General features: G+C 39.5%; 1 protein-coding gene across 11 annotated transcripts in view; it reads left to right on the top strand.

The window, feature by feature from the left end:
• The window catches only part of Ccdc85a (coiled-coil domain containing 85A), a 261,994-nt gene that overhangs the window by 99,503 nt on the left and 148,656 nt on the right, over positions 1-13,835 (top strand). The window contains exons 3-5 of one of the 11 annotated variants that reach the window (XR_006636844.1): positions 791-833; positions 938-993; positions 1,523-1,689. The exons of 9 other annotated variants lie outside the window; for them this stretch is intronic. Coding sequence is in view for 1 of the 2 variants with exons in the window: in XM_045148133.1 (XP_045004068.1) it covers positions 1,523-1,530 (8 nt within the window). In the remaining variant the exon portion in view is untranslated. Of the gene's footprint in view, positions 1-790; positions 834-937; positions 994-1,522; positions 1,690-13,835 lie in introns of those variants that run through there. One more of the 11 variants, XM_045148133.1, reaches the window with a different exon arrangement.

The following is a 13,835-nucleotide window of genomic DNA, read 5'->3' on the forward strand; positions in this document are numbered from 1 at the left end:
CTCTGTAGTGTCTGGTGGCAAGTGGCAGTCGTGTTTGTGAAAGAGTACAGCAGGGTTAATCTCATGTTCAAAGTAAATTTAAGTCAATTCACCAGTGTCTCTTGCTTTTGTGTCATTCTCACCAGTAGAGCCATCCCAGTCAATATTCCTGGTGTAGAGAATGTCCATAGAAGGCCAGGATAACAACTCACAAATAGAAAATTTAAGTATTCTGTCACTTATCTCTACCCAGGCATAGTTTTCCCACTTCTGCCTCCACTGGATCACTCAATTACTTGGACAAAGTATAGCTACAGCTTTGGTTCTATTGCTTAGAAAATAAAAGGCTTTTCATGGAACATTTTTTTTTCCAGGCCACTTAAAGTGTTGATTAACAAAGAGACCCGTGGGGACTAAATGAATACTTACTTCAGAATAGCACTAGAAATATTGCAAGCAATAGAAAGCAAGAGAAAGTACTTAATCACAGTGTGTAAAATTTGACCTTTTCTGAGCACCATGACATCCTGTAGAAATACAATTTCATCCAGAGGTACAGAATTCCTCCTTCAGAGAGCCCAGCATCCCTAATGTGGGGTCCTGATGTATCTCAAGAGAGTCCTGGTACATCATGACGCATGGGAGTATCCTGACATTCCTTGTCTTGCCCTTCCAATGCAGATAGTAACAGCTTTTAATCAGTGTTGATTTTGTAAGTATTAATGTTTAATTAAGAAATACACTAACTCCTAAAACTTGGACAAATGTGTAGATGAATTTACATTTTGGCTTTTTGCTCCTTTTGGAACAGAACAAAACAAAACTTAATCAGGAGTGTCACCACAACGTTGCAGGTGAGTTTTTGTTTCCCATTCCATTCTTCGTGGTAGCTGCTCTGTTGGTTCTTCTAGTGGAGCTTAGGCCGTGTTCTCATAGCATACTCCTACTGTTCTCCTAGGTGTGCTTGAATCTGTACAGTGAGTTACTTCTGTGCATGGGCAAGTTCACTACGAGGTATGTGTTCTTGAGAGTTAATTTCTGTGTATACAAGTGCCTATGCCCTGGAATGAGAGAGGTGTGTATAGTCAAGTTGCCTTCTTTCTACAGTAGAGAAAAAGGCCCTTGAGAATTAACTCTAACCCTAACCCTAATCTTTAACTTGATTCGGTGTTATTTTACAAAGAGATAAATAGGATAGTTTATGTGGGTTTCCTTCCCAGTCTTTTTTTACTCATTTTTTCATTGCCTCTGAGTTAAAAACTAGCATACTGAACTGCCTGTAGTTTAAGTCCTTGATCCTCTTCCCTTCTCTATCACTACTCATTCCTTCATTGACTCTGTCCAGTCTCATGGTATACATCAAATCCGAAGTCATCTCTATTTTAAAAACCTATTAGATATTTCTTCTAGAATATCCAATGGTTTTCAAGCATCACATGTCCAGAACCAAACTTCTAGTATTCCCATCCCACAGACTCTGTTTGGGTGCCTCTGCACAGTTGGTAGTAGAAGCCAATAATATCTTTGTGGTTTTTATTATCAGGATTTTAGGAGTCTCCCTTGCCTCTCCCATGCCTCATATGGCCAACTGGACACTGCCTTGGAATTATAAAAACTGACTCTTGGATTTGTCTGCCCAAGAGTGGACTAGCTGCTTTTTAAAGAAGATTTTAAAAGAAGGAAAACTGAGCCTTGGAGTCATTTAAACAAGAGTGAACCCTGTGCTTCTGCTGTTGTTGCTGCTCTGATGTTCCTGTGGCTTCTGCTCCAGACAGGTACTTATTGGTAATTTTATTAATCATCAATAAAGACAGCAGTATGTGAGCAAGTTGAGCACTATATGGGCAAAGGACAGACCACATGTGAGTAGAGGCAAGGAACTTCTGACTCCAAAAAATTCTTTAATTTTTTTAAAGGAATTGGATTTAGGGGTATAACCTGTTGGACTCTGCTGATCCAGAATACACATGCACACACACACACACACACACTTCACAAATGCAATCCCTTTAAGCCCATCTGTTGCTTTCAGCATATATGGACAGTTTGTTACCTTAATGCCCATTGCTTTCAATGTGGTTAATATGTGTCATGCATACACACATTGTTCTGGGTCAGGAGTACAACCAGTCATTGAGGAATTAGGGCAAAAAGCATTGCTTCAGTGCAGTCAGCATCTTAACTTTCCTTGTCAACATTGGTCTTTGTGCTGTTCAGGTCAATGGTCAACTAAGGCAGAGAAAACATGGTTATATTGCTCTAAGCATGTAGATCACATGGTTGTAAGGTGAGGTTCAGGGCAGATTACAAGACAGGAGCTTAGCAGACAAAGCATCTCACAGCAATAGTCTCAGAAAAGATATTTGTGAGGTCCATAAGAAGTATTTCCATAGTTCTTTCCCATTGTTAGTTTTCATATTTTATTCTCATAATCATTTCATCATTATCTCCACATTATCAATCTTTCAAGTTTTATAACCATATCACTAGAAAATCTTATCATCTTTAATTTTAGAATATATCCAAAGTTTATCTGCTTTCCAGCCACACCTTACCATCTGGTGTAAACCTCAGCCATTTATCTCCTGGCTTGTTGGTCTCCCTCCTTGAAACCTTGTTCTAAAGGCTGTTTTCCATGCAAAAAGCTCCTCAAATAACAGCCCTCCCAGCTGGCTTCCCTTCTGTCTAAAAGCATAAGTCCCTATAGGACTTAAAAAGCAGGCTTTCTGTGAGCTGACCTCTGCTTTCTCTGACCTTGTCTCTCAGACCTGTCTACCTCATTTATCTCTCTCTAAGCTTTCCTGATAATCTTGCTCTTTAATCGTACCAAGTCATCTTCTACTTTAGGACTATTGAATACTGTTCTTTCTATATTTCACCTTCAGGTACATGCATGATTTAGGCACTTATGTCATTCATGCCTTTGACAAAATGTCAAATTTAAAGGAGTCCTTTCTGGATTTGTCTCTGTAAAACAACAGAAGAGCAGTTTCCTCACCCATTGTTACACCTCTACCCTTTGTTGTCCTTTATTTTTCTGCAAAGCACCTTCCACACCATGGCTGAATGTCCAAGTATATCAGACATTTCTTGTGGATGCTCTTGATACTCCCAAGGTTTATAAAGAGGGGAGAAAAGAGGTGTTGAAAGGGGAAGGACAAGTGATAGAAAAAAGAAAAGATGTCTGTCAGATATAACTTGCCAGATATATCCACATTGCTCATAGTAAATCAATTAACTATAGTAATCTCTTTAATGAGGAACACTTCCACTAACACATCGCCATTAGGATTAACCAGAATTTATATGAAATGAATGGTAAGTGCTGTATAGAAGATTATTCTAAACTGAAATATTTCCTCTTGGGAGATGAAGGGAGGCTCAGGACACTCAGGGGGTCAAGTTTGGAAGAGCTGAAACTTCAAAGGACACAGGACCATTCCCCAAAGTTATAGGGACAGTAAGTAATTGTTCAAAAGCATAATCTGACCAGTGTTATATAGCAGTTTGCTCTGAATTGAGGGAGGTTCGGGAGACTGATGCGGTCAGGGAAAACTGTTTCAAGAGCCCTCCCTAGGCTATATAAAGGGTGGGAACTTTGACCACTTGGGCTGTCTGAAAGTGTTGTAGTGTGATAGAAACTCCACCAGCAGAGCTGCCGGCAGGTTGTGCAGTGTGCTCCAGAGATAAGGCTTCCTGGAGTCCTCCTGCGCTGCGGTAGGCTTTTTCGTGATATAGCTGCCTGAGAGTAACTCATGCTCCTGAAAGCAACCCCTCAGCCCTGCTCTGTATGTAACATCAATAAACTTGGCTCACCGAAACTGGTTTTAGTGTAACCATGATTTGATCTAGGTTGTCTATGCCCTATTTGGAGTGAATAAACATTTGTACTCATCTCTCCAAGAAAATAAAAATGTTTCATGTGACAAATAGAAGATAGCCTTGAGCTTTGTAGATTGAGGTTTATGGCTTTGAATTTTCACAAACAATCTTACATGGGTTAAAAAGCCTTCTGAATATATATATATATATATATATATATATATATATATATATATATATATATATATTTCCAGACAACAAACCATGGTATGTCCCTCCCCACCCCTGCTTTCACCTTCACAACTGTGTTCTCCATCATATCCCCTCCCTCTCTCCATTAGTCTCTCTTTTAATGTGATGTCATCATCTTTTTCTCCTATTATGAGGATCTTGTGTGGGTGTTGCTAGGCACTGTGAGGTCTTGGGTATTGAGGCCAATTTCTGTCCGCACAGTTGTATGTAAGGGGTGGTACCCTTCCTTTGGCTCTTGCATTCTTTCCGCCACCTCTTCCACAATGAACCTGGAGCCTTGCAGGGTGTGAGATGTTTCAGTGCTGAACACACCTCCATCCCTTCTTCTCAGCACTATGTCATCTTTTGGGTCATGCCAGTGGTCATTTCCATCTGAAAAGAGAAAACTCTCTAACCAGAAATGAGAGTAGCATTAATATGTCAATATGAACACTAAGTGTAGTGCTTTCAGGGCAGTTTGGTGAGAGTCATATATGTATTTATTTATCCATACAAGAGCAGGCTTTATACCCCTAAGGGCTATGATTAGGTTTTTAGTTCCAGGCATGTATTCCCTCTCATAGAGCGGGCCTTCAGTCCAATTAGAGAGCAGATAGTTTCCCTGAGAACAGACAAGAATGCCAGTATTGCACCCGTTCACTATTTGAAGATGATATGATTCTATACATAAAATATCCTAAAAACTCTACCAGCAAACTGTTAGAGCTGATAAATACTTTTAGCAATGTAGCAGGATGCAAAATATACACACAGAGATCAGTAGCTTTCTGATTCTTGATATTATTGGAACTTCTCCTTATTTTCTGTGGTTGCTGCTGATGCCTGCTTACACCCATTAGTTTGGTCCTCTTCATTAAAACTAATAAGTTGTGAATTCAGGCTCCTCTACTATTGTTAAATAAACCAGTGAATGCTAAGGAGGATGTGTAGTTTGTTTGGAAGAAAAACTGAGTAGCTGTCAGAAGCATCCCTTGTGGAAAACAATATCTTGGAGTTTTCTGTCTATGAAGGTTCTTGTGTTTTCAGGCACAACAACAGGCTTATCTTATATTTTTTATACCATGGCCAATGAACATATTCATGGGCTTGGCCTGTGACATTTCCAACTACGAAGCAGACACTTCTAAAATAGAAGAGTCTTCACAGATCCTAAAAATAGGGATTAACTCCTCATCTTTCACCCTCCCAAACTCACTGCCTTGCCAGTTCTCTGGCTCTCCTTACCCCTAGCCCAGCTGATAGGGAGGTACAGTTAGGGTGACTGGACCTCTGAAGGTAAAAATGGCAGGAAAATTAGTACTTGTTAGAAATCAAAGTTGATCTGACATTTTATCTCTTGTCTACTTCCCTAGAGACCTGTGTGGTGGGGTGGTTTGATTCAGGTGTCCCCCATAAACTTAGGTGTTCTGGATGCTATGTTCCAAGCTTATGGAGACTTGGGAATTAACGCCTTCCAGAGGCAGTGTATTGTATGGGGCAGGCTTATGGGTGTTATAGCCAGTTTCCCCTTGCCAGTGCTTGGCACACTCTCCTGTGGCTGTTGTCCACCTGATGTTGGCCAGGAGCTGATGTCCACCTTCTGCTCATGCCATCGTTTTCCTTGCTATCATGGAGCTTCCTCTTGAGGCTGTAAGCCAAAATAAACCTTCCCCCGCTCCATAACCTGCTCTTTGTTGGGTGATTTCTGCCAGTAGTCTTTCATAGGATTGAAACATTGTGGTTTTCCAAGTTCAGCCCACAAAGCTTCTTGCCAGGGCTAACCTCTTCCTGAGACAGCCCCTATTCCTAACCAACCAACTGTCCCTCTTATTCACTTGAGCCAGAAGACAGCCTTATAAATATCTTCTCAAGGATATGGCAGGCTGTCTGACCACTTGGGAACTTCTAGCTGTGGGTGATTTTTTTCCCTCAGGCCAGCTGTGCGGCGCTTGGCCTAAGCCCTAGTCAAGGCCGAGCTGGGAAGGCCCCCTAGCCCTTACTCTTCACATGAGTTCTTTATCTCCTCCAGCTCCCCACTTGGCAGGAACTCCTTGAACTTTCTTTTCTATCTTCTCTTTTCAGTTTTTCCAGGCTCTCCATGTAGGATCTCTAACCATGTGGGTGCCTTTTCTTGGCTCTATACTTCCCTTAATAAATATAATAATTTAATAATTATCCTTCTCAGTCTTCTTTTTATTTGATTCTGCAATTAAAATTGGAAGCGAACCTAGGGTTTTGGGTTCAAGGACTTTCCTGGACCCTTAACACCTGGAGAGATCTCTTTAACAAACCGTACTATTATTTCTAATTTTATTTCATAATAACAACTTATATTGGTGTAAATATTAATCAGCTCTATTGGGAGTGAATGGTCTAAATGCTCATTTACTGTTTGCATATAGTCCACACTTAAATAATTTTGACTACATTTTAATTCATGAAGACAGTCTGGATCGAAGGTGAATTAGTATATAAAACATAATGTGCAAAGCCTTCGGTTCACTCTGACTGGAACCAGATGGAACAAGTGCAGAATTCCAGCCTTGCTCAGACATGCTGACATCTTATGCTGGCTCAGGAGGCTTTGAGGTTTACGGAGTGCTTTAGTCTTTATAGAGCCTAGAAGTGGCTGCATTTTACACAGTGAACAGGTGAGAACCAAATGTACCTGTGTTTCACTGAGTACACTAGAGAAGTAATAGCACAATTTTGTCCTATTTTGAACATTCTCTAGAATTATATTTATGTTAAAATTTAATTAGCCAACTATTTACTAGGATTTAGCAACACCTAGAATATCTCCTTAAAGATAATTGAGGAAAGGAGGTTCAAGAAGTAGTTGTTATAGTTACCTTTTCATTGCTGGAATAAAATTCTGAATGAAAAGCAACTGAGTCCCATGGAGAATTTTCATAATCCCAGGAAAAGGACCATCCTATGGCAAAACCTGTACATTACTTCATGCCTCAGCAGATGGGAGATATCAGCAAGACAGTGAGCTGAGCTCTGGCAAGGGGGAAGCTTGCTTAAAACACCCCAAAGCCTGCCCCCAACAATATACCTTTTCTGTCATGGATCCACCTCCCAGCTTGTTACCACCTGGGGACCAAGTATTCAAAACACATGAGTAATGGAGGACATCGAATTCAACCTACCATAGTAGTGGTCTTAAGAGGTGGTGACATTTGGTATGAAATTTTTGGTGGAATGAAAAATCCTACATGAGCAGTTTCTTTCTTTTTTGGGCTACGTGTTTGTGCATGTTCATGTGTGTGAATGTAGTTGCACATGTGCCACAGCCTGCCTGCATATAGACATCACAGCTTAGGGGTATCTGTTCTTGCCTTCAATGTCATTTGAAGCAGGGTTTCTGTTCACTTTTTTTTTTAATCAAACTACCTCTCTTGTAAGCTATTTTTCCCATCTCCATGTTGCCATAGGCATGCTGGAATTACAGAAGAAACTTCCACTTTTTTATGTGGAGATGGAGATCTGAACTAAGGTACTCATGCTTTTGTGACAAGCACTTTACCCCAAGCCATCCTTTCAGCCCTACACTAGCAGTATCTAAAATATTACATAAAAACCAATTTTAACAATGAAGCTATACAAGTGAACCCTGAGTAAATTTAAGACTATGCTTCTTGGAGCTTTCACATATATTTCAAGAGTGACATTTAATTATTCCATGAGATATCATATCAGCAAATTGAGGATTTATAGGGCTTCACATGAAATACTGGAGGGCTTCTTAAAGAAAAAAATATTGGAGACTTCCAGTTAAGTTGGCGGCATAGGTACCATGCCAAAGCAGCCTGGGGGAAGAGGGGGCTAAAAAAATTCAGCAAAATACACACTTTTACTAAAAAAAGTGACGTGTATAGGAACTTGAAGCAGCAGCGGAGAAGTAGAAGAGATGCAGAGCATCCAGAGCCCGCACAGTCCGGCAAAAGCAGCCCCGGCAGCTCTGCCAACTGCGGCGGTGGCAGCGCTCCAGAAAGCCGCCAGGCTTGGCTCCAGCCACAGGAAAAGCCAGGTGCAGGAGCTTCCACTCACACCGGAGCTCTCTGCAGCTCAGGAAACGTAAAGGGAGAGCAGCAGTGAGCAATGGAGGAGCAGACCACGAGTTAGAAGAACACGTGGAAGGGCTAGAGAACCAGAGCAGGTGGGGCTCCCTCCCCTCCCCCACTGCCTGAGCCCAGCTCCAGCAAACAGAGCAGTGGTCCCGGACCTGGCCATGCCAACTTGGGCTGACAACGGTACACAAGAAGGAGCAGATCCAGTAGTGGCAACAGTGGTAGACCCAGCAGCAGTAGCTTCAGTGGCAGCTGTGGTTCCAGAAGTGGCAGCTACAGCAGCAATAGCAGCAGAAGCAGCAGCAGCGGTGGGCCCAGCAGCAGCAGCTTCAGCTGCTGACAGACCCAGCAGAGGCAGCTTTAGCAGCAGCAGTTCTAGCAGCGGGGGTGCTGATCTGCAGGTCTACAGTTGCCAGGCTTGGTTTGCCCTGCAGGAAAAGCCAGTGCCCAGCTCCAGAAATCAGAACAGCAGCCCAATGACCAGGCAGCAACTTGACTGAGACCAAAATCATCCAAGGTAACTGGGATTGCACCAGGGAAGGGTCTCACTTGGTCAGAAGTTGACTTGGATCCCTCAACAGACCAGAAATCATAACCTGTATGTTGATAGAGGATCTGGTTGTTATAATACTACTCTGGCATACATACTTGGGGCTGTTTTTGATTGAATGGGTACAGTGTTTAGTTAACTTTTAGAATCTACCTGTATTTTATTCCACTCAGCCTACTTGAATACTCCCATAGCAAGGAAACTCAGCCCGTAGGAGCACCTTTGTAGATACTCTGAGTCTTAAGAGCCACACCTAACACCTTAAGCTCCTACCCTAAAAAATACATAACATCAAATCAACTGATACAGCTAAGAATACCCAGCTAGCTAGAAAATCCAAGAATTTACTTAATCCAAGATTATAACACAAGAAATACTAAAAACCAAGATGATATAAATCCACCTAAAAGTATTAATGCATCAGAAATGATCTCCAGTGAGAATGAGTTAGAGGAAATGCCTGAGAAAGATTTCAAAAGAATGATTGTAAATATGGTCAAAGAAGTCAGATAACAAATCAAAGGAGTGAAAGAGGAACTTAAAGAGGAAATCAAAGGAATCAAAGAAGTTGCAGGACACCAATTTCATGAAATAAAGAAGGCAATACAAGACATAAATAAGGAAATAGAAATAATAAAGAAAAACCAGTCAGAATTACTAGCAATGAAGAACACAGTTAATGAACTAAAAAACTCTGTAGAAAATCTCACCAGTAGAATGGATGAAGGAGAGGATAGAATATCTAAGCTAGAAGACCAGGTGGCAGATCTAATACAGTCCAACAAAGAGATAGACAAACTTATAGAAAAGTATGAGTGTGAATTTCCAGACATTCGGGACACTATGAAAAGATCAAATATAAGAATTCAGGGCATAGTAGAAGGAGAAGAATTACATTCCAAAGGCATAGTAGGCGTCTTCAATAAAATCATAGAAGAAAATTTCCCCCAAATAGGGAAAGAGGTGCCAATGCAGATACAGGAAGCCTTTAGAAGCCCAGCCAGACAAAACCTGGAAAGAACCTCTCCTCGCCATATTATAATCAAACTTCCAAACACACACACCAAAGAAAAAATATTGAAAGCAGTTAGAGAGAAAAATCAAGTTACCTACAAAAGCAAGCCCATCAGGATTACAGCAGATTATTCAACACAAACTTTTAAAGCCAGAAGGGCTTGGAGTGATGTATTCCAAGTTCTGAAAGATAACAACTCTCAACCAAGGTTACTTTATCCTGCAAAGCTATCCATTCAAATAGACAGAGAAATAACTACATTACATGACAAAAGCAGGTTAAAGGAGTATTTGAAGACAAAACCAGCTCTACAGAAAATACTTGATAGGATCCTCCATGCTGAAGAAAAGGAACCTAGAAAAAACAAGCAATACTCAAATACTAGTTAACACAAGAGAAAATAGGTAGAACTGGAACCACAAAAAAAAAAAAAAAGGCAAACATAAATACACACCTTTCAATAATATCTCTTAATATCAACGGCCTCAATGCCCCAACGAAAAGAGATAGGTTTGCAGACTGGGTTAAAAAGCAGGATCTTATAATTTGTTTTCTCCAAGAAACTCACCTTTCTACAAAGGATAGACATTATCTTAGGGTGAAAGGTTGGAAGATGGTGTTTCAAGCAAATGGACCTAGAAAACAAGCAGGGGTTGCTATCCTAATATCTGACAAGGTAGACTTTAGTCCAATGTTAGTCAAGAAAGATAAGGAAGGTCACTTTATATTGATTAAGGGCACACTCCAACAGGAGGACATTACAATCCTAAACATATATGCACCTAACATGGGGGCTCCCAAATTCATCAAACAAACACTATTAGAACTATGGTCACAGATAACACCAAACACAGTGGTGGTTAAGGACTTTAACACACCACTCTCATCAATTGACAGGTCATCCTGGGAAAAAATAAAGAGAGAGGCATCTGGACTAAATGAGGTCATAGAAGGAATGGACCTAACAGATATATACAGGACATTTCATCCAAAGGCTGCAGAACATACATTCTTTTCAGCAGCACATGGAACATTCTCTAAAATAGACCATATATTAGACACAAAGCAAATCTTAACAAATATAGTGCATTCTATCTGACCACAATGGAATTAAACTACAAATCAGTAGCAAGAAAGGCTATAGAGCATACACAAAATCACGGAAACTAAACAATACACTACTAAATGATGAATGGGTCAATGAAGAAATCAAGAAGGAAGTCAAAAACTTGATAGAGTCAAACAATAATGAGAACACAACATATCAAAATCTCTGAGACACAATGAAAGCAGTCCTAAGAGGTAAATTTATAGCCTTAAGTACCTATGTTAAGAAATTAGATAGGTCATAAGTAAATGACCTAATGCTTCACCTTAAAGCCTTGGAAAAAGAAGAGCAAGGCAAACCAAAAATCAGTAGATGGGAAGAAATAATAAAGATTAGGGCAGAAATTAATGAAATAGAAACAAAAATATCAATCCAAAGAATTAATGAAACAAAGAGTTGGTTCTTTGAAAGGATAAACAAGATTGATAAACCCTTAGCAAATCTGACCAAAAGAAAGAGAGAAGAAAAAAATATTCACAAATTAATAATTTATATACAAATTGTATATTTAGAGCAAGAAATAAAAATAAATAAAAGTTTTTTAAAATGAACAAAACCATTCATTACCATGAGATGTGATATATCCAGCAAGATTACATGATAATTTTAATTGCCTCCATTGGCCTTTTATAAAAGGACATTGTTAATTTTTTTTGGTGGGGGGTTACATGCAACAATGTTCAACACATTTTTTTCTAATATGTTCTACTGAGAATATGTTCTCATTCAGAAATTGATTCAACATTTGTTTGAGTGACAGTGTTTTTCTAGAAGATTTGGGAAACTTTTGCATAACCTAGTTTCTGGTTCTGGACTTCTATTTTAAATTCTTCTTCCCTTCACTTTGTCTTGCTGCTGGACAGTGCAGGCCACATTTGTTACATAGCCTCTCGCCTGCTTCTTTAGGTTGCAGCACAGGGGTGATTGGGAGAGCCAGCAATATTAACATTCCTAGAAGCCAATTTTCTTCTCAGACCTGGAGTAATAACTTTCCTAATTGAGAAGCACATAATGACCCAATTAAAGGTCAACTACTTCCTGGAGGGTTCCCAAAGTACCCATAAGCATACCATACCCCTCAGCCAGGTGAAGGTGGAAAAGTAAAGTATATGAAAGTAGTCTTCATGGAAATTGTGACAGATCACACTTGTTCCAAATGTCTAAAAATGTCAGTCAGTATGAACATATCCTAAGGTCTTCCCAGGTTCTCAGAAGAGAACCCTGCAAGTTCTGAAGCTCTGTCTCATGATCTGCGCTATAAATCACCTTTGCTACCTAACTTGAAGCAATGATTCCTTAGATTCATCCTGGAAAGTGCTCTACAGAGGGGCTATGACCATTTACCAAGAACTCCAACCTACAATCATGTTCAGGTGTCAGAAGTTAAGCGACATTAAACTTTTGGAATTTTATTTATGCTCTCTCACGCCTTCCACTGGCAGCACTGTGTTCTTTATTAAGACCCCTGCCCCTCTGAAATTAGGAATAGGCAATTAGGCAGGCTCTGGCACAGTGTGGAATTAATACTCATTTATTTCTTTGGATGATCTTAACCAATCCATCCCAGTTAACAGTACTATTTTATTTGCTGGTGACTTGCTTTCTACTCAACATGGAGTGTACATATTTGTCAGGGGATTGCTGATAGCAGTCCTGTATGTTAAATGCATTCTCACAGTAGTGGTATTGTCAAACTAAGTAAGTGTCAGATTCATTTTGTGGATAAGTACCCTGTCAAGCATATCCCATGTACTTTTATTACACTGCAGGAATTTCTGAGGTTTGGAATGGAAGGTATACATGTTTATATCAGTCTGGACTGGGTGGTTTGCATATTATTTTCCACTTGGAAGGTGTGATGACTTAGTTAAATGAAAAAAAATTGGCAAAAACTCAGAAATTATGAAAGAATTAACATATTTTTTCTGTTTTGTTTATGTAATTTCATACTTAGTTTAAAAAAGTCTAAAGGGTTAATTAATTTACTCTTCTACTAATTTACCAAATTTCTTTGAAGGCTGAGATTTTAGGAAGAGTCCTAGCTAGTACAGTAGCATATTACTACTACTCCATATTTCAAAGAAAATACAATCACAAAATAAAAAAAAAATATCTTTCTATAAATAGAATCCTAGCATTCTGTTTAAACATTTGGGATTTATCTGGGGATGGTGGTGCCTGCCTTGAATCTCAGCATTTGGGAGGCAGAGGTAGGATTGCTGGGAGTTTATGGCCATCCTACAGCTACAGAGTAAGTTCCAGATCAGCCTGGGCTAGACTGAGACTCTACCTCAAAAAAACAAACAAACAAACAAACAAAAGAACATTTGGGATTTAAAAAGCATCTACTAGGTCAATAGTTGACACCTCTGAGCACAGTTACTTTTCCACTTGTCAGGAACTATTAAACCTAGAGGAATGATTTTTGTGCTATTTTTATTGATTCAAATTAATTTAAAATATTTCCATTTAAGTATAAATATTTATTTTCTATTTTTATTTTAAAAACACTGGATGTTAAAATGTCTCAATGATTAATTTTTCTAATTTAGTTGGAAAATGAGTGATTAAGAAGCATATAGAAGTTAGCACTAAATTTAAACTATTTAAAGCCGGGTGTTGTGGTGCACGCCTTTAGTCCCAGCACTCAGGAGGCAGAGGTAGAAAGGTCACATAAGATTGAGGCCACCCTGAGACTACATAGTGAATTGTAGGTCAGCCTGGACCAGAGTGAGACCCTACCATGAAAAACAAGCAAACAAAAAATAACAACAACAAAAAAAAACTATCTAATTTGGGAGTCCAGGATGCTATCAAAATGGATATAGCTTTGCCAGACTCTCTCTTCAGTTCTTTATGAAAGGATAAGATCCTCAGTGGTTCTCATACTTAGCAAGTGGTTGTTCTATTTTATGAGCTGTGGTAATTGCTATATTACTTTGCCAGATCCCTGCAGCTCTTCAAGTTTGAATTTTTTGCTCTTACATGTTTCAGATTAGGTAATAGGCTCAAGGAGATGCAATGACTTGCCCAAGCTACCACATATAAGTACCA

This window comes from Jaculus jaculus, chromosome 4 (genome assembly GCF_020740685.1).
Source record: "Jaculus jaculus isolate mJacJac1 chromosome 4, mJacJac1.mat.Y.cur, whole genome shotgun sequence".
NCBI classification, from domain to species: Eukaryota; Metazoa; Chordata; class Mammalia; order Rodentia; family Dipodidae; genus Jaculus; species Jaculus jaculus.